The sequence below is a fragment of the Sparus aurata genome, chromosome 16 (genome assembly GCF_900880675.1).
Source record: "Sparus aurata chromosome 16, fSpaAur1.1, whole genome shotgun sequence".
Taxonomy (NCBI): domain Eukaryota; kingdom Metazoa; phylum Chordata; class Actinopteri; order Spariformes; family Sparidae; genus Sparus; species Sparus aurata.
In genome coordinates, this window is record NC_044202.1 from 1,652,804 (window position 1) to 1,673,221 (window position 20,418).

Below are 20,418 nucleotides of genomic sequence, written 5' to 3' on the forward strand. Positions count from 1 at the left end.
ATCACTTCATCTGAACCGCTCGTTTTTTAAGTTGACGCTTATAAAAAACGTCGACAGAAGTCGTTTTATTCTGAGCAGCAAGACGCCAATGTGGCCGTCTTTTTTGCAGCTCGGTCTGCAGATTTAGACAGAAGACGGTATACTGGGGTTCTGTTTTGTTCCGCCAATTTGACGCCTTGGAGGGTACAGTTATTTCAGTCTCCATTGCTGTAAATCCGAGCTGTCAATGAGTCGGCGATTGCGTGAGATGGGCGGAGGTGTCGATGACAGCCGGGGAGTTTTAAAACCAGGAAACAGCTGATCACAGCAGTCAGTCCATCACTTCATCTGCAGACATCAAGATGAGCAACTGGACAGCCGCTGAGATCCAGGAGATGCTAGCGTCTCCTCGGTCTCTGTAGCTGTTTGGTTGTGTTAGCTTGTTGTTGTAGCGGTAAACTAGGAACGGTCGCTACTTTCAAATTAAAAGCACCCCGCTAAGAACTCAGTTCTAAACTCCAATGGGGTGCAATGTAAAGCTCTTATTTTGAAGTTTGTGCTTCACATCACATGTTTACGCCGACATCAGAGGCGGCTTTTTGGAAAAGAAGGAATATTACACTTCCGTTTCAGAAAGACGAGGCGGCACATTGCAGCCTTTAACTTCAGGCTGATGTTTTGTTGCAGCCTCAACCACAGTTTGACTTCAATCTCAAAAATTAAGAAACTAACAGCGTAGCCACTAACCAGAAGTTTAAAGTCAATCACGTGCAGATCTCTTCAAATTGCATTTAACAATCGTTCATTTAAGAGTTAAATGCACCTTTAAATGTGCTTTTTAAATTGCAGACTTTGCAGAAACAGCTCAGCAGTTGAATGTAAGCTTATGAGAAACTGACCCTACACAACACTTGAGTTGTGACCTCAGTAAACAGTTTATAGATTTGTTTACGGTCTCGATCTGTTGTTTCAAGTCTTCTTCAACACAGCGTGATGTTCATTTTGTAAATTACGGTCCCATGTAGAGCAAAATAGACGATAAAGAGTTCTCAGTCAGATCCAATCAGGATATCTTTTCCAAGCTCCGCCCGGAAAACGAAGATGTAAACAGTTTTAACGTTAAACGGAAGCAGCAGAATGATGGTGGACAACCGAACAGCGACGTCACGGTCAGAACATCTGTTGGGCGTTAAAGGAAACACAAAGAAAACACGTGTTTTCCCTGTTTAGGAGATTACACATCTTTTTAAATCATCATCAGTTTCATGGTTTCAGTTTGGTTTTGGTTCAGTTTTCAGCTTTAGACAGAAAAGTCTTTTCTCTTAGAGTTTATTTCAGCCAGAGAACAGAAACAGAGAATCCTAAGTCTCTATTGTTTCTGCACTGCCGGTTTTTATGCACTGATCCCTCCCTCTCTCCTCTCTCCCTCTCTCTCCTCTCTCTCTCTCTCCATCTCTCCCTCTCTCTCCCCTTCTCTCTCCTCTCTCTCTCTCTCCTCTCTCTCTCCCTCTCTCTCTCTCCCTCTCTCTCTCTCCCTCCCTCCCTCCTCTCTCTCCCTCTCTCTCCCTCTCTCTCTCTCTCTCCTCCCTCTCTCCTCTCTCTCCCTCCCTCTCTCCCTCTCTCTCTCCCTCTCTCTCTCTCCCTCTCCATCTCCTCTCCTCTCTCCCTCCCTCCCTCCCTCTCTCCCTTCCTCTCTCCCTTCCTCTCTCTCTCTCCATCTCTCCCTCTCTCCGGCGGGTCGAGCCTGGCTGGGCCCATATTGACTCAGAGGGCTCTACAGACACAGTCGGACAAATATTTGCTAAAAAGCTTTTCTTCCAAAATACATGGAAAGCCATGGAGTAGCTGCAGAGAAAGAGAAAGAGACGGAGGATGTAGAGGGAGGTTAGGGATGGACAGAGGAGCAGTGTGAGATAGGTCGACGGAGGAGGAGGCTGAGGAGGATGAGCGAGACAGAGGAGAGACAGAAGATTAGAGTGAGTTACAAAGAAACTGTGAGATAAAGGAGGACTAGAACAGATAAAGCCAGAGACCAACAGAAAGAAGAGAAAGACAACAAGAGAGAGACAGGAAATTAAAAACAACAAAAGGGGGAAACTGCTGATTTGTGAACATGTGAAACTGTGAAATCAGTCGTACAACTCTTTATTCTGCTGACCGACAGAACAGTTCTGTGTCGTGTTGATCACCTGACTGAGGTTCTGCACATCCTGGAACCAGTCTTCTGTTTTTTAAATCTTGAAATGACGATTGTGAGATGATTTAAACCGAGGAAACAGAAGCCGTTTTTTTTTGCGGCTAGGTCCGCAGATTTAGACAGAAGGCGGTATGTTAGGGGTCTGTTTAGTTCTGCCAATATGACGCCTCAGAGGGTACACTTAGAAGTTTTAAAACCAGGAAACAGCTGATCACAGCAGTCAGTCCATCACTTCATCCGCAGACGTCAAGATGAACAACTGGACAGCTGCTGAGATCCGGGAGATGCTAGCGTCTCCTCGGTCTCTGTAGCTGTTTGGTTGTGTTAGCTTGTTGTTATAGCGGTAAGCTAGGAACGGTCACTACTTTCAAATTAAAAGCCCCCGCTAAGAACCCAGTTCTAAACTCCAATGGGGTGCAATGTAAAGCTCTTATTTTGAAGACAAATTCGACCTGCTTCACTGTTCACGCCGAACTTCGTGCTTCACGTCACGTCACATGTTTGGCGCTCTCAGGATTGTATCTCTGCTTGTTTGCAGACGATGTGATTTTGTTCTATCTCTTTTTTTTCGATTCACTTGAAAAGTAAACACCGTTGAGAGGAGAGGGACTCCGACATCCAGAACGTGATCTTTAATAGAAACACTTCTCCTTAACGTTGAGGTTGTTCATCATCTGATCAGGATTTCTCCTGTGCAGAGCAAGAAAGCGCTAAACAGATTACACGTCCTGCAGAATGTGGCGAGCAAGACGAACGCCGCGGCTGCGTTTCTTATCCTGATGGTCACGACCAGCCGAAAAATGGACGGATGGATGAATTATTATCAGCTGAGATTCTCTGAAATGTCATTCAGGGCTTAACAAGGAAAATATAACTTAAAGAAGCATCGTTTCTCTCAGTGTGTGATGTAAACGTTCCCTTCTCTCTCTACATGTACAGATTAAAGGTCGACCAACAGCAGAGAGACGCAGAAAAGAACGAGTGACATCTTTATCTCTCCGTTTGTTTTCCCTCTCCCTCGCTCCGTGTGTTTCCCCGTCTGTCACTCAACATCCTCTTTAAAGAAGGGTGACCGAGTCGGGATAAACAAAAAGAAAAGGATCCGCTCTCCTCTTCCTCTAATTCCCCCCTTCACTCCATCTTTCTCTCGCTCTCGAGCTCGATCTCTCGTTCTTTTCTCCCTCTCTCACTCCATCTCTCATTCTTAAATCTCCCTCTCCTAAAAACAAAATCCTCTTAACTCTCCTCCACCTCCTCATCTCCACAATCTAATTACCGAGACCTGCCGTGAAGAGAGGGAGGGAGAGAGAAAGGAGGGAGGGAGGGAGGAGAGGATAGAAGATAGAGGAGAGTAGAGGTTGTTAGCTTGGTTGCTACGTCAGTGTTTTTGTACCGGACCAGAACCGGGCAACGTTTAAACTTTACGATAGAAATATTTTGAGAAATCACAGCGAAACGGAGAAAAGAAAGAGAAAGAGTTCATGGCCTAAAGAAAAGGAAAGAAGTCGGACGGATACGTAGAACGAAACAGTGAGACGGAAAAAAGAAAAGGACGAGAACGACGGAGGACAAGGACGAACTATAAAGTGAGGAGAGACGGAAACGGAGAGAGAGAGAAGGAGAAGGAGAATTTCGTCTGCTTGCGCGGTGACCCAGTGGATATTTCAATCAATTACCATTAATTAGAAATCTCTGATTAATTCTATTTGTTGATTAAGTCAATTAAAACCACAAGCACTCGTTATCGCACAACGAGCCTAATGAATTCCTGTCGACAATTTGTTCCCACACACATATTCCCTCCGCTGCTGCTAATACCGCCTACAGCTAACCAAACTTTGTCGTTTGCATACGTCTCTCCCTCTTTCCCCTCGCCTGACATTTCCTCTCCTCCCTCCTGCAGTCGTTCACTCCGTTTCTCCTCCTCCTCCTCTCTGCGCTCTCATTCCTTTTATTTCCCGCTTGCTTCCTAATTTCTTTGTTCGAGTCCGAAAAGTTACAGTAGAACCGGAGTCTGCCACGGAGGTTTTTTGTTCAAGAGCACCTTGAAACTTGTCAACGAGCAGGATGAGCGTTCAGAAATCGCTTCCTTCGGGGTTTTTGGAGGCATAAATCTTTCACTCTCAACCTTGTCCTCTCACCTCAAGGCTGCGGATTTCCAGAACCGGGGTCTGGAGATCTCTGGGGTCCCTCGCAGAGACCGGAGGTGTAGTAAACATGGTGGATCCACAACCTCCCCTCCGAGAGTTTAAGACACCAGTGTAACAACAGTGAAGGCCATGAAATGAAGTCAAATGATAAAACATGACATATTTCCTGTTGACAGTATATTCGTGAGCAGCTGCTGCAGTTTGCTGCGTTACATCTTCAACTTATTCGTAATATTTGAACCTGTTGTGATCTGTATCTATGTGTTTTGTACCGTAGATCATCAGAAACGTCTCTGATGAAAATGAAGCTTCATGAAAACTTAATTATGTTTAGAAAAAGGGAGCCAGCCAATATAACACGTGTGTTTATGAGACATTCTGTATTTATCTTCTTCTTCTTCTTCCTGAGTTTTAGAGCGATATTTCCCATCATGCTTTAGTCGTGGAGTCAGTCAGGTAGATGTGGGCGACACCTTGATCCTGCGCTCACCTTCATCTGTTTACACCTTGTTGAATCTGCATCACGCTGCATAAACTACCACGAGGGAACAGACCATCTCTTCCTTTTTACTGATATCATGATGTTTTTCATCAAATACCTCGATGCATATACTGTTATTATATTACTGGGATGGCAGTTGGTACTTTGACTGAGTATTAATGCAATAAATGTGGATAAATGACTGCGGATTTTACTGTAACACAGACTTTAAAACCAGGAAGAGACACTGCATCCCAGATCTAAGACTCCGGTCTCATATTACAACTATCAGTATATTAATCAGCCATAATTGATACTTTAAAAGAAACCTAAAATGAAACTCTCGCCAAAATGCAACCGAGGGTCTTTTTGTGAATGTATATGAGTCAAACCTTTGTTTAAAAGCATAATTACGATGAAAGAGGCACTTTTAAGATTTACCGTATTTTCGTTTTCGGGTCAAACTCATTTTCAATGGGAGTGCTACGGGCACTTTTACGATAGCATCAAAATCTCTCTGTTTAAAACAGTAAGAAGTCTCGACACAACATGAAACTTTGCTGGTAGCATCACCAGGGTCTCTACACATGAACACGAGCACTGAGAACATTGTTTGTGTACACAGAGTTTACTAAAAAGAAGGTTTTTGAACAACTCACGTTAGCAGTAGCTTGTTCCGCTCGCCGCCGTCCTGCCAGTGGAGAAGTGTCGATCTCAGAATGTGACGTAACCTGGAGGACAGTTAAGGTGGAACGCTCCTAAAGCTTAGTTCATATAAATGCAGGATAATTTGTTGTTTTGTCGTTGGTGAAAAACAATATTGACCTTTAAGTAGAAAAAGGAGCCTCATATAAGAAACAATACTAACATCAAAAGCTGGAAAAGTCACGTGAGATCTGGCGTGGATAGTTGTTGCTGGAAGACAGTAGTTCCACCTTAACTGTCCTCCAGGTTACGTCACATTCTGAGATCGACACTTCTCCACTGGCAGGACGGCGGCGAGCGGAACAAGCTACTGCTAACGTGAGTTGTTCAAAAACCTTCTTTTTAGTAAACTCTGTGTACACAAACAATGTTCTCAATGCTCGTGTTCATGTGTAGAGACCCTGGTGATACTACCAGCAAAGTTTCATGTTGTGTCGAGACTTCTTACTGTTTTAAACAGAGAGATTTTGATGCTATCGTAAAAGTGCCCGTAGCACTCCCATTGAAAATGAGTTTGACATGAAAACAAAAATAAGGTAAGTGCCTCTTTCATCGTAATTATGCTTTTACACGAAAGTTTGACTCATATACAATCACAAAAAAGGCCTTGGTTGCATTTTGGCGAGAGTTTCACTTTAAGGTTTCTTTATGACGGTAAAATACGATCCAGGAAAGATATTCACTTGAATCGGCCTTCTCAACGTTCAGCGGTCAATTATTTTTGTATAATCGACCGCTGCTAAGCATATTTGACCGTCGTCAAGGAAAGTGGCCGTTTTGCCTCTGATTCACGTATTTCGTATCACTCCGCGCTCTAAAATCGTTGCTCCACAAGTAGTCCGGTCACTTATCACACCAGCGTCTTCGGTCGCTAAGCAACAAATGTGGATGAGTTTCACATTAACTTTAATATTCTTGGAAAATACGGTGATTTCAACTCTTGGCAAAAGGCTGAGCTGTCGTCACCGGTCAAGAAAAGAAAAAGAGAGGAAAGCAGCGAAGAGGGAGAAGAGAAGGGGCGTCGGTTTGGTGAACTATATTTCTCTGCTGAAAAACACTATGAACGGTAACAAATACATTGTAAAAAGACAATTATGTTGGCAAGTAACCGTGTAATAAGCGGGATAATGTATAGATTATCGGGAAAATAAGTCCCAACAGGACGAACCGGATCCCGAACATGATTCTCCCCTTTTTTCTTTCTTTAAAGGTTGTATAAATGTTTGTAGATGATTGATGGGAAACAGCTGCTGTTGTCATCTTTAATTAACATCTAATTGATTATCATAATATTGGTGACAGCAGGTGATACAACACATAGAAACACTCGTCTCAGATCTCATGATATTTCTTACACTTCATGTGTTTTCATGTTGTCAACCTCTTCTTTATAAAATATCAGAATCATCGTTGATAAAATGCTGCGTTTCGTTAATGAGACTACGTCAAACGTCGTTCCGGACTGAAACTTGCAGCGCTGCCTCCGCTGACCCAGAATCCATCTGTCTCCCGCCCGGCACTTTTTCACATCACATATAAATGGGCTCTGAAAGTCGGCCGGATTCGTTAAGAGCTTTTAGAGCAATTCATTGAAAATGGAAGCAGACAATAAAGTAAGACAGGACCTCTCTCGCTCTACTTTACCGCCGTGTTTGTGACATTTATGCTCAAACCTGGCAACCCGGGTGCATTAAAAATATCAATTTAGTACTCTGATAAATTGAGAGCTGCACTCCAAAGTGAGAAATTTATGTTTCCATTTTTGGGATTTCTGCGGAGTGGCTCACGTTAAGGTCGGAGGTCGGAGGTCACACGGCGGCGCTCATGTAAGAGGAAGGACATAGTGTTGAATCAGTATCGTCACCAAAACTAAAGGATTAATACGTATAATACACCAGCTGTTCATAGCTGCACATGTGAAGAGTGTCTGCAGGTTTCAGACACTCACATTTAATGATTTTCAGACACATTTTAAGAGATATAACTCAGATTTTTGGACCAATTGGACCGTGGAGGATCGTTGTTTACGTGATTTTGTTCAAACTGATCCTAAATAAAAACCATAATAGATCGAGCATTTATTCTTTTTGCAACAGGAGGTTGAGACTGAAGTCTTTCTCCACATCACGCTGTGTGCAGGCAATGAATTCAATGCGCTACGTGACGTACTTTCAAAACGTGGTGAGTTTTAAGCGTAATATATTTTGATAAAAGTGTATTTTGCATTTCGAGCATTTGAAGACAGAACATCCCGATAAGAATTATATGAATAAAGAGCTCATGAATTTAACTCGAAGACTAATTAATGACTTTGTAAATTACCTGCAGATTACAGGTTAATATGTTATGATGACATCACTGCGCTACGTGACGTACGTAGCAGAACATGGTGAGTTTGAAGCACAATGTATTTTGCGTTTTGAGCATCAAGATAAGCTAAAAACATCAGTGTACGCAGGAATACTGTATTTCTATATCATAAAATATGTTCTATACATGGTGACAACAAGTTCTATAGTGTTAAAATATTGTGTTCATGTTTCTACATTTAGATTTTGATAGATTTCTAATTAATTTATCAAATAACTTCAATACTTTATCACTTAATGACTTCAGTGTCGGTTCTGGAGATTTTGCATTTGAAGATACGTCAGTTTAAACATTAAAGTTGGATAAATGAAGTTAGATAAAGTGTTTGTGGCAATAAAGATCTTATAAATTCAATTTAAAGACTAATTCATGACTTTTTAAGGCCTCATATTAATAAAGTTTTTTAATTACCTGCAGATATGTTGATGTAAAGTACGATTACCTGCCGGCTGCAGATGAATAAACGGTTCGCGGCGCTCAGACGTGCAGGAATCTTTCCTTTAAACTCTATAAGAAGTGAAAGCTGAGCAGCTTCTGTGTTTGATTAAAGCAAACATTTGTTAAAAATCCACCTGTGTGACAAAAACGCTCGGCGGCCATCCTGTGAAAGTCAAAATGGATCACCGCTGACATCATCAGGTGTTATTGATTATCGTAAGTTATTAGCTGAAGTCCCTTTTTTTTCTCGCCTCCCGCTCGACACACGGGCGGCATTTTAGGGATGAAAGCTTTACTCTTAAAATATTCAGCAGCGGTAAACAAATGGAGGATATATGAAGTCTTTGTGAGTGAAAGCATTTACTGTTCTCACTAATGCAGCCGAGCGAACACGCCGCGGCGAGTTAAAACGCTGCTATCAATAAAATCCAATCTCCTTCTGTCTGTCTGCATCTCGCTGCATATTCGTCTTTTCACCTCCTTCTCTCATCCGTCTTTTCCTTCCTTTCTTTTCTGCGTCTCTCTCTCTCTCTTTCCTCCCCGGTCTCTCCGTCTCCCTCTTGTTTGCTCCTTCTGATCGCTCTCTCCATCTTCAGTTTTCAGTCTCTCTCCTCCTTCGCTGCTATCGTCTCCATCTCCATCTTTCACCCTGTCTCGTTCGCCTGTTTCGTCCCTCCGTCTTTTCCTGCTGTTTTAGCAGATGATGGTGATTTTTCTCTCTCGTGTCTATTTGTCTCTCTCTCTCTCTCCTTTCTCGTGTCTTCCAGGCTGTTTTTTAGCTTCGTATCAGGACTGAAATAAAGGTTTGTTTTTAAAAACACCTGGATGTAATAACGAGTGTTAGGCCTTGTACGTCCCCGGCCTCGTCCTCAGTGGTTTTGTCCATCAAAGGTTGCAGGAGTTATAACAGAATGTCGTGGCTTTGTAGTGAAACCATTTATTTCCAAATTTGAGGATTACGTTTTCCTTCATTAGTTGAGAAGTTCTGCTACTTCCTAAAGCTTAATAAACCATTTTAAACTGTTCTTCTCATGATCTACGTTGGCACAAAGTCAGTATCTGTATTTTTGTCCAATATCAAAGTATGTTTATTTGGCCAAACCTCATTGATTTTTTAAAATGTTTTTAGGGTTTTCTTTAAAGCCTGAGGAGGAGAACGTATCCAGAATTAAAAAGGCCGAACTGGAGAAAAGGTTTTCTTTCTTCTCTTTAATCATCTTGTCAGTTTTCAGGTTTTTAGCCTTCTGGCTTCTGTGAGTCGCCAGGATGTAACGTTAGCAGTTAATGTTGGTACCATATTAATACTGTGTTTTGAATTCTTGAAGAGAGACCATGACGTATTACCAGCCATGTTTTTGGCGACCAGGATGGGATATTTTTCACAGGATGGCGTCTTGTTTCCAGCCGCGTTTGTGGCGACTAACACAGGTATCTTTTAGGCAAAACCACAAGTTTTCTAACCTTAACCAAGTGGTTTTTGTGCCTAAACTTAACCAGAGCATCAGCTCAGCGTTATGACAGGAAAGAAACAGAGAATTCAACCAAAACACACGTGAAGTTTTTAATTATTTGTGGTTTTTGCAACATAACTAGCTAACATTTATCCTGGCGATTGCTTTTTTAAAAATGTTTTTAGGGTTTTCTTTAAAGCCTGAGGAGAAGAACGTATCCAGAATTAAAAAGGCCAAACTGGAGAAAAGGTTTTCTTTCTTCTCTTTAATCATCTCGTCAGTTTTCAGGTTTTTAGCCTTCTGGCTTCTGTGAGTCGCCAGGATGTAACGTTAGCAGTTAATGTTGGTACCTTATTAACATTTGTGCAAAATGTGCCACAAAACTTCAGCATCACATGTTGGATGCCTCACTTTCACATCAGGAGATTCAGGTAACAAACAGGTGACTGAAGTTTGAATCTGTGGTTTGGATATTCTTGACGAGAGACCATGACGTATTACCCGCCATGTTTTTGGCGACCAGGATGGGATGTTTTTCACAGGATGGCGTCTTGTTTCCTGACGCGTTTGTGGCGACTAACACGGGTATCTTTCAGGCCAAACCACACTGTTTTCTGCCTAAACTTAGCCAGAGCATCAGACACAGAAAATTCAACCGAAACACATGTGAAGTTTGAACTAATTTGTGGTTTTTGCAATGTAATTAGCTAACATTTATCCTGGCGATTGCTTTCGTATTACACATGATGCACTACAGGATCACTGATTTAAACCTCTGGCTGCTTCTTATTTATCTGTGGTGTGTGAGTGTTGCAGACAGACTGCTTTAGGTAGGAAAACTATGTACATACTGCAGCTATTTAAGTTACATTTTGCAGAAGATACACCTGAAGATGTTGTTGTTGTTGTTCATAAATGCAGACAGAATGCCTCCTTCCACTGTCTGAACAATACGACGGGACACAGTAGGAACTAAAGATGAACACGAGCATAATTAGACTAAATATCAGATCAGAGCTGAAACTACAGCATCGAGTCTCAACACTTCACTTAACCTCATCCCTCTCTTTTCTTTTTCTCTTCTCTTCTGGTTTGTTTCCTCCTTTCTCTTTCTCAGCTCCGTCTTTCTATCTCCTCCCTCTCATCACTCCCGACCTTCTTCTTCTTATCTCTCCCTCCTTGTCACCCGTCGTCTCTCTTCTCTCTCTCTTTTTCTGAACACGATTTTTTTTCCCTTCTCTTTCGTCTCTCCGTCCTGTGTTTTGATTCTCTCTCCCTCCCTCTCTCTCTCTCTGTCTCCTCTCCTTTAGCAGATGAAAGAGCCGAGTGTTTTCTTCTCCCTCCCGAGCAGATGAAGATGAAAGTCTGATCTGTTTGTTGACGCCGTTACCGCGGCAACGTCTCACCTGTTTGCTCGCCTTCAACCCCTAACGAGCAACTCTTAACGAGAAAACACCTCTTCAGGAAAAAAAACACCACCAACGAGTCTACACACACACACAGACACAGAGAAAACCAAGGAATGAACACAAACAGAGCTACAACCAAGAAAGACACACTGATGGGCATAATCAAAAGGTGCACACACACACTGAGCTGCCTGTGTTCTTGGCAGGGAGTCGGCGGATCTTTAATCCTCATCATGCAGCAGGTATCGATATCAGAGCCTTTGCTGTCACCTTCTATTAGCCGGCGAGAGAGACGCTGAGAGGAGGGCCGGATCATATACAATAAAGGAGGAGCTGTTGGTTTGTGGACGCCGGAGCGTATAGAAGTTATATCACCGAGCACAGATGTCACGGCGAACATCCCGCGTCTGTCGGGTGCACGAGCAGAAACAGAAACAGAAACAAGATCCTCGTCTTGTTCTGACTTTTCTTCTTCCTGTCTTTGTCATTTTCCTACCTTGTTTCCTCTTCACCTGTGTTTCATTTGTTAATTAGTCCAGTGTTGTATTTCTCTTCAGTTTTTTTATTTGTTGTCATACTTGCAGCTTGTCGTGTTTGTCTCCTATCTTTAGCCCTTTTTAGATAGAAAAGGCGGCACATTTGCTCCAAGGTAAGGACGGCAATGTGCCGGCCTGTCTTTCTAGAACGGAGGCGTAATATTCCTCCTTCTCCAAAAGCCACCTCTGAGGTAGGCGTAAACATGTGACGTGACGCGAAGCTCGAAGTTGGGCTGTGAACGGTGACAACGAAGTTGACTTCAAAATAAGAGCTTTACATTGCACCCCATTGGAGTTTAGAACTGTGTTCTTAGCGGGGGGCTTTTAATTTGAAAGCAGCGACCGTTCTTAGTTGCGGACACAACAACAAGCTAACACAACCAAACAGCTACAGAGACCGAGGAGACGCTGCATCTCCTGGATCTCAGCGGCTGTCCAGTTGTTCATCTTAATGTCTGCAGATGAAGTGATGGACTGACTGCTGTGATCAGCTGTTTCCTGGTTTTTTTCCTGGGTCGCACAACAGCGCAGGTCATCGACACCTCCGCCCACCTCACGCAGAGGCCGGCACATTGCCACCTCGTTTTTAGATAGCAGGCGATGTGGAAATAAGTGTACCCTCCGAGGCGGCAAATCGGCGGACCACAGCAGACCCCTGATTTGCCGCCCTCTGTCTAAAAACGCGGACCGAGCCGCCAATAGGACGGGCAGATTGGCACCTAGCTGCTCTGTCTAAAAACGGCTTTTGATATACGTACGTTATCAAAGCTTGTCTTTTGTGTTTCCGTCCATCGTTCTCTGTGTCTTGTGTTCCGTTCTGTGTCAGATATGAACCAAATGTTCACAGCTGACTGGACGACAGCATGAATTCACACAGAAACCAACCTGCCATGTGTTATTTTCTCAATAAAACAAAAAGGATTATCATTAATCGTCCACCCCGTTACCTTCGACTGCGCTGTCAGAGTTCAGGGATTCGTTCCAGGTATTCTGTGCAGAAATGCATCTGAACAAGCCTTAATTAGCCAAATATTTGTCCTGGCAGTCGTGCACGTGTACGTTTACTGCCAGTGTTTTCCGTCCCGGCAACAAACCTACAGGCGACTGCCATGAAGTGTCAGGGCATGATTAACCCACTCGGGGGCCCCGGGGCAAAACTGAACCGCGTGCCCCGACTGAGGCCCCTCAGGGTTCTGGAGTCCTGGGCTGTGGCCCACTCTGACCAGCTGGTCATCCAGCCCTGTGTGTCGTTATCATTCCCTCCTCTCAGTTTGTCCTCAAGTCTTCACCGGAAAGCCAACAGAGAAGAACTACAGACTGGTTAATTGCAGTAGTGCTCAATATTTGGAGTTCATGTGATTTGTCACCGGTCACTGAGAATCGATGGAATACAGAATGAGGTCATCTCTGAGGACGGCAGGTGAGACGGTCAGGTGTATAAACAACAGGAGGCGGGTGGTTCTCGGTCATGAATACCTGAGGAAGGCCAGGTTCATGCTTTAAACTGTGGGGGGGTCAAATCTTACAAACGGCAGGAGGAAGGAGAGCTGGGAATAGACCTGACGGAGGGAGGAGGGCGGGTTGTAAACGATGCCCAGAGGGCAAAGAGCAGGACCGGAGGGGTCCGAGTGATGAGGCGACCGTGGGTAACAAACAGTGGGGGGGGGAGGTTCATCTACTGTCAACAGCGGGGGAGAGAGGGGAGAGAGGGGAGAGAGAGAGGGGGAGAGAGGAGGGAGAGAGAGGGAGCAGCTGGACGGATAACAAGAGAGAGATGGAGACGCAGCGAGGACGACGGACAAGAAACAGAAAGATGAAGCAAAGAGAGACGCTCACACTGATATCTACATGATCTGTGTGTGTGTGTGTGTGTGTGTGTGTGTGTGTGTGTGTGTGTGCGTGTGTGTGTGTGTGTCATCACCTCCATTTTGTTCCGGAAGGTCAAAAAGGACAAAAAAACGGTTTTAAAATGTTTGTTTTCGATGATTGTTTTTTTAAAATCCAGGATAAAAAAATGAAACCAGCATTAAAAACTCATTATTACACTTGTTGTGATCAAAGAATATTTAATAAAGGCTGCAACAGTGTGAATAAAGTCATCAAATTTAATTGAATTGTATTAAGTTTATGTGACATTTCATGGAAACTCATCAAAGTGGTGCTGAAATACTTTTATTTTTATATTTTGTCCATATTTGACTGATTAATCTCTTCTTCTTCTGTTGCAGCCGATACGTTATGAAATCAGTTTAACATGAATTGATTCATGATGTCAGCTGAATCAGTCATTAACTTGGTGAAGTGGACTGAACCAAAGTTCTGGACCCAGGAGGTTTAGATTTATCTCAAACTGAGACAAACTGGAGAACTGAAGAAATATTTATTCAGATAAAACGACGAAGAAAACCAGCGAAGTTTGAGTTTCCAGACGGAGCCGTCGGTGTGTGTGAATCATATCCAGTCTGCACCACACACACACACTTTACAGCAGGTGTGTGCTTGTGTCTTGTGAGTGTGTGAATGTGTGTGTTCATGTGTGTGTGTGTGTCAGGCTCAGTCTATTAATTCTGCGTGTGTCCAGCCCCCAGAGCGTCTCCACCACAATAGAGAGTCATCGGAGGCCCGGGGCCTGCTGGAGAACGTCTGGCTGACGCCGTATCTTAAAGGAGCGCTAATTCAATTAAGAGCCAGGTTACAGCCAGACAGGTGGAGGAGGAGGAGGAGGAGGAGGAGGAGGAGGAGGGGTGGAGATTAACTTAATACCTCCTGAAAAATCTTATTCCTGCTCATCTGACTGTTGAGTGATTTTTATTAATTCTCAGCCGCTGCAGAGAACTTATAAGTGGACCTGGACTCGTGTTTCCTCACCGCGTGTTTCTGTTTTTGGACAATCTTCCTTGACGCCAACACGATGGAGGTGAAAGTGTTTCCCAGCAGACACTGGAGCTACTTTGTAACTTCCCTTCACCTCCTTTGTGTCCAAATCAAACCACATGAACACATCGTCACCTCGAAATAATCACTTCCTCTGACGTATTTCTGTGTTTTGGGTGAACTGAGCCTTTAACAGTTTAGTACGGATCGTTCTGAAACCAGATATTGTGGTTCTTGATGCAACAGTGTGACATTTAGAAATATGTTGGTGTATTTGTGTGACCTCTGCTGATCCCTGCTGCTTTCTCATACAGCCGTACAGTAATAAGCTGCCGCGCAAGAAATCGAACCCATTTACGAGTCCGAACGCCAAAAAAACAGACAAATGATCGCCAAGATGGAGCCGACTTCTCTTAAAATGGAGCTCCCCCCCCCCTCTCTCTTTCTCTCTCCATACAAATGATGGCTATCAATATTTCCAATCTTCATTTCTCCAGAAGCTCAGGGCCTCTTTCTGCCAGAAATCAATGGCTTCCCACTGAGAGCTGTGACAAGGATCAAAAGTAAGAGCGGCTCGCCTCACTTTTCTTCACAGAAACTCTCGTTTCTACACAGTTTTATCATTTAAGGCGGCCAGCATGTGTGTGTGTGTGTGTGTGTGTGAGTGAGTGTGTGTTGTGTCCATGGCAACACTGACCAGCTCATAACTTCACTCACTGTCACGCCATGACGACTGATGACATCACACAGAAATAACACAAGACTGGATGAAAGACTTCTCGTGGTTTTTGATAACTTGAAGTTTGTCCATCGTCTTTGTTCGCGGTCAATCACAAGGAATCTTATAACTGTTGGTACTTCCTGATCTTCTCCAACCGGTGAAGCATTATGACAAAAAGGAGCGGTTGGCTGTAGATTTCGATGTCGGGTTGTTTTCTTTCAGCCATATTCCGCTTGCTGCAGCATTTAAGCTACTTCTTCACGGCGAACAGAGGATGTGCATGAGCTGCAGGAAATGCTGACGGCCTTGTCGCCGCCATCATGGTGCCTACAGGCGAATCGGTGAGTCCAAAATGCAGTAAAGGCACCAAAGTAGACACCAAACACGGTTAAAGACACTTGTACATAAACTCCAAGGCGTCAAAAGTCAAAGATAAAAAGTTTAAGCACAAGTATCGTGGAACAGGAATCTAAATGATGGCGGTCTAAGAAGAAGAAACACGCTTCCTTCCTTTGTTTGCTTTAAATGCTTCATAGTTCCTGTTATTTGTTATGTAAAAAGCTTTTATTATGAAACAATAATCAGGAAGTTTGGGCGTTTTTTATCAGCAGCAACTTAAAACAATTCCTGAAGCCATGACATGAAGCCGACTACAGAAAAGTACGACCCGAGAAACGATTCAAAGACACAGCCGAGAGTCGAGGAACAACAATCAGTTTTAATACCTTTAATGTGGGTTCTGATTTCAAAATAAAAGCATCTGAAGGATCAGTTTGTCTTCACGGAGTTGTGCGACTGAAATAATCAGCTTGTGTTTGTGTGTCTGTGTGTGTCTGTGTTCCTTTGTCACAGCAGTCGTCTATAAATTCTGTATGCACTCATTTATTTATTCCTATACGTGTCACTCATTTGCATGTTTGTGTGTGTGTGTGTGTGGGCACATATATAAATCAACGCACTTTTGTGTGTCTGCATGTATATTTCAGTGTGTGCAGTGTGTATCCGTGTGTGTGTGTATGTGTGTGTCTCTGGTTGTCAGTCACACGGCAGGGCTAGGCTAATCAGCGCAGCTAGCTGTTCGCTGTGTGATGTAGGCTGATTAATATCCTGTTAGCGTCCCGTGGCTTTTAAGGCTAACTGCTGTTTCCTCTATACATCCATCGCTTCAAAACAGCCCTGCTTTCATCTGGCCTCATTAAGACGATGTATTACTATACTTAGCAACAAAAGCACACACACACACACACACACACACACACACACGGAGACAGGGAACATTTGTTAGAAGCTGAATGCTGATTGGTTAAAGCTCCGTCACATATTTGATGGAAGAAGTTCAAGAAGAAAAGTTGAGTGACTACGTGAACGTTTGTGTCTCGAAACACTGGAGTCGATATTAACGTATGTTTTATTTTATTTTCCTGAAATACTGCACACATGACATGCCAGTCTAATGAACATTAACTAATAATAACTCATAACTCAAGTATTATAACAAAGTCTGAACATACAGCGTCTTCTGTTTTCTGTTTGGAGGATCAACTTCAGGTCGTTTGTAAACTGAAGATCTCATAAATTAAAATGCTGTGTGACTCTGTTTCATTGATGTTTGTCCATCTTCAACTAAACTTGTTTGTTTTTTTTATTTACGGCTGCATTTACACCAAATCTGGTGCGACGGTGTTGGAGTGTCACTCCATGGTCCGTGTGTGTTATGTGTTGGGATCCCCCCCTGCTGATACGTTTCCCAAAAGACGTATCTGCTTTGTGTTTCAGCTACTAGCACGCTGGACCTACTAGTGATTGATTGTTTGTCCTGATCGATGGTTTAAATCAACAGTAAACAACCAGGATGAGGCAGATCATCGCTCTGTTGGAAGTGAAAGTGAAACTTAATGCGACACAAAATTGACTGTTGTGTTCAGGTCCGCAGGGATCATCAGCATCCACAGACGTGTTTTAAACTAGTGCACAAAACTGAGTTTATATGTTTTTTGTGGAGCCTCCTGTGGTAAGCACGAATGGGAAAATCTCCATTTTTGCCACAGTGTTGTATCCAATGTGAATCCAGCCTAAAGGTCCTATTTCTAAGAAAAGTTTATTTTTGTCCCAATGGGTCCAAAACCAGCTTTGGGGTTGTAGAACGGGTCGGCCGCCATCCCAAAGCATCAGTCCTCGACGAGTTTGCAATCAAACATATCATTTTATTGCACAGTCCTATTGCTAAACATCTACAAAACCTCCTGCTAACATCGTGCTAAGCTAACTGGAACGCTGCTCTTCCTACCTTGAAGCTCTGGAGCTGCTCGGAGGCGTCTTTGTGCTGTCTCAGGCAGGAGTTGAAGATGAGCAGCTCGGTGTCTCGCAGCCACGCCTTCAGCTCTTTGATACGAGCCTCCAGCTGCTCCAGCAGCGAGTTGGTGAGCGGCGAGAGGGCCGAGCGAGGGTTCTCCACGGCGCCGCCTCGACCGCCGACCAGCAAGGAGTTCATGTTGGCCGACTGGTTCCGCTGGGAGGAGCTGGGTCCAGAATGCTCAGAGAGGATTTTCTGGAAGACGGGGAGAAAAGGACAAGAGGGCGGAGAGTTAGTGTGAGGACGCCGTGTTGTGTCAATACTGCATCATGCAAAGCAGCATATCAATCAATACAAACACGGCCATTAATCATGTACCTCCAGAACCATACGGATCAATACAGGGGATGTCACGTATTAATTTCTAAACTGCTGGAGGGAGATGTGAACATTAGACTTCTGTGTCAGTCGTGTCACTGTTGAAGATGTAATCATGATCACAATGTTATTTATTTATTGATTATAACACGTCTTCTCTGGTGTGAAGGTGACGTCACTGTGCTGGATGTCTGATTCAGGTGTTTATATCGAGGTCATTGTAATAAGCGTTAGTTAACAGGTAATATAAAATACTTATTGAGATTATCATGTGGTTTGACGTGCGGTCGAGCTCGTACACTCACTTCAGACGGGGCGTGCGCTAACGTTTTTAGCTCAGCAGCTACAGTGATGATTTCAGTTTGTAAAAGTGTGTAAATATCATCTTCTCAGATCAGTTTGTGATCTCTGGGCTTCTGGAGACTCGGATTACAGCAGATAATCTGTATGTATGGAGCCATTTAATGTTTTGTTGACTACGAGACTTCAACTGACTTCCCATCAGCATGGAGGAGGAGAGGATGACTCCATTAATCTGCTTAGAATCCTCCAAAAAAGCCATGTGCAGAACTTGCCTTAGAAACATCATGTTTTTAAGATTTCTTCAGTATCACAGTAATCCAGTGATAGTTGACTGTACTTCCACAGGTTTACTGCAAACAGGAAGTGCTAATAGCTAATTCGGCGAAGTTTTAGAGTTTGTTTTGGTTGTTTTTTTTACGTCTCCAGCTCTTTTAGTTGTTCAGGAGAATACAGGAACTCCGTTTTACTGTGAAGCTCCAGAAATGTTGACATTGATCAGTATGGGAGGACATGATGACTGAAGCTGTTCCTTTAATTATGCACTTATTAACAGTTAACTATGTTTTTAGCCGACACTGGATCTAAAGCTAGAACAATTCCTTGTTAAATGTTATGTTAACGTTCATAAATCCTTAATATGAAGCATTTCTTTAGGTTTTCATCGATTTCTTTCTGGTTCTTAATTGGTTTTATCTTAGTTTTAGGACCTGATACAAAAAGCTGCTGATCATAAATACAGTTAAATATTTTAATTGCAAGATAAATTAGGATGGGATGTTACTTTATACATTTTATAACTGGTGATAGATTTTATCCAGATCGCCCTTCACTCCTCGCTCCACCAGCGCCGCTAATGTTTGTATTGTCACTATGATTAGCTCGACGTTGCTAATGCTGCCGTCATCATGGTTGTGCGTTCTGTTGTTGTTGTTGTTGATGAACAAAGCTGTGAGAGATGAAACTGTTTTATTTTCCAGGTGCAAACAGATCAGCTGCTAATTCAGAGCTTCTAGCAGTTTCACCTACGGAGCTGAAATTCACACCCAAAACAAAACATCATTTAGACACAATACAAACCCAAAGAGTGTTTGGTGAGGAGCAATCACTGTTTCAAATGGGAACAACTTCGAATAACAAGAGCCTCACTCCCAGTGTGTGTGTGTGTGTGTGTGTGTGTGTGTGTGTGTGTGTGTGTGTGTGTGTGTGTTTGTGTGTGTAATAAGCGCTGCAGAGTAATTTTCCAACCCCTGTTGATCACACAGTAAGACACAGCGAGCGGCTGAGAGAGACTATTCCCCACTTGGATTTAGACGAGAGTGTGTGTTTGTGTGTTTGTGTGAAAAGTGCTCATCAGTATCGAACAAACAATCTTGTGTTGTTCTCTGGCGACCACGACGAGCTCAAGGCGACGGCGGCGGCGACAGGCGGCGCTGTGACGAGAGAACAGACCGCGTTGATGTTTGCTGCATTTTTCTGTGATGTTTTAATTATAATCTGTGTGTGTTTAGTCTTAAGATTTATTTATTTATAATCATTTTTATCATATTTCAAAGGTGCAAATGCAGAATTTTCCTCACACAATGAAAGAATACTAAACATTAGCTCGACAAATTAGGAAATTAAAACATTAATCTACTAAAATGTTATATTTACATCATGTTTTTTAGGTTGTTTGTCACCGTTTGGGGTTCGACTGTAATCGTAATTTTCTTGGCCGACTCCGATCTAAAATAAATCGTTGATCGTTGGCATAGACAAACACTTTAAAGATCATAAAAGGGTCTCACTTTTACATTTTCACGTGGTGGTTACAGGAACTTCCTGCACTGTCACTCAAACAAATTTCAAAATAAAGTTCTCTGTTTCTGGATAGAGGTTGTTGGTTTTTTTTACACAAATGAACTTCAGTATATTTTACTTTTAGCGAACATGTTGTCAGCTATTTTATTCATCGGCCTGTCAGTGAAACGATCTTAGTGGATTTAAGCATTTACACAGTGCACACTGTTATCCAAGACTTTTATTGTGAAAGGTAGAAACGTAAGGAGAACAAGCTGTAGTTAAGAGTTCTCTCTGGTTCAGGTAACCAAGTGTTTGTGTCGTTATTTTGCATTTATAACTCTCAATGACGAT

The 20,418-nt window shown here is 43.0% G+C and overlaps 1 protein-coding gene across 1 annotated transcript in view; it reads right to left on the bottom strand.

The window, feature by feature from the left end:
* The window catches only part of akap6 (A kinase (PRKA) anchor protein 6), a 154,280-nt gene that overhangs the window by 26,373 nt on the left and 107,489 nt on the right, over positions 1-20,418 (bottom strand). Inside the window, exon 13 of the mRNA XM_030391783.1 lies at positions 17,599-17,859. Within this exon, the coding sequence (XP_030247643.1) occupies positions 17,599-17,859 (261 nt within the window). The remainder of the gene's footprint in view (positions 1-17,598; positions 17,860-20,418) is intronic.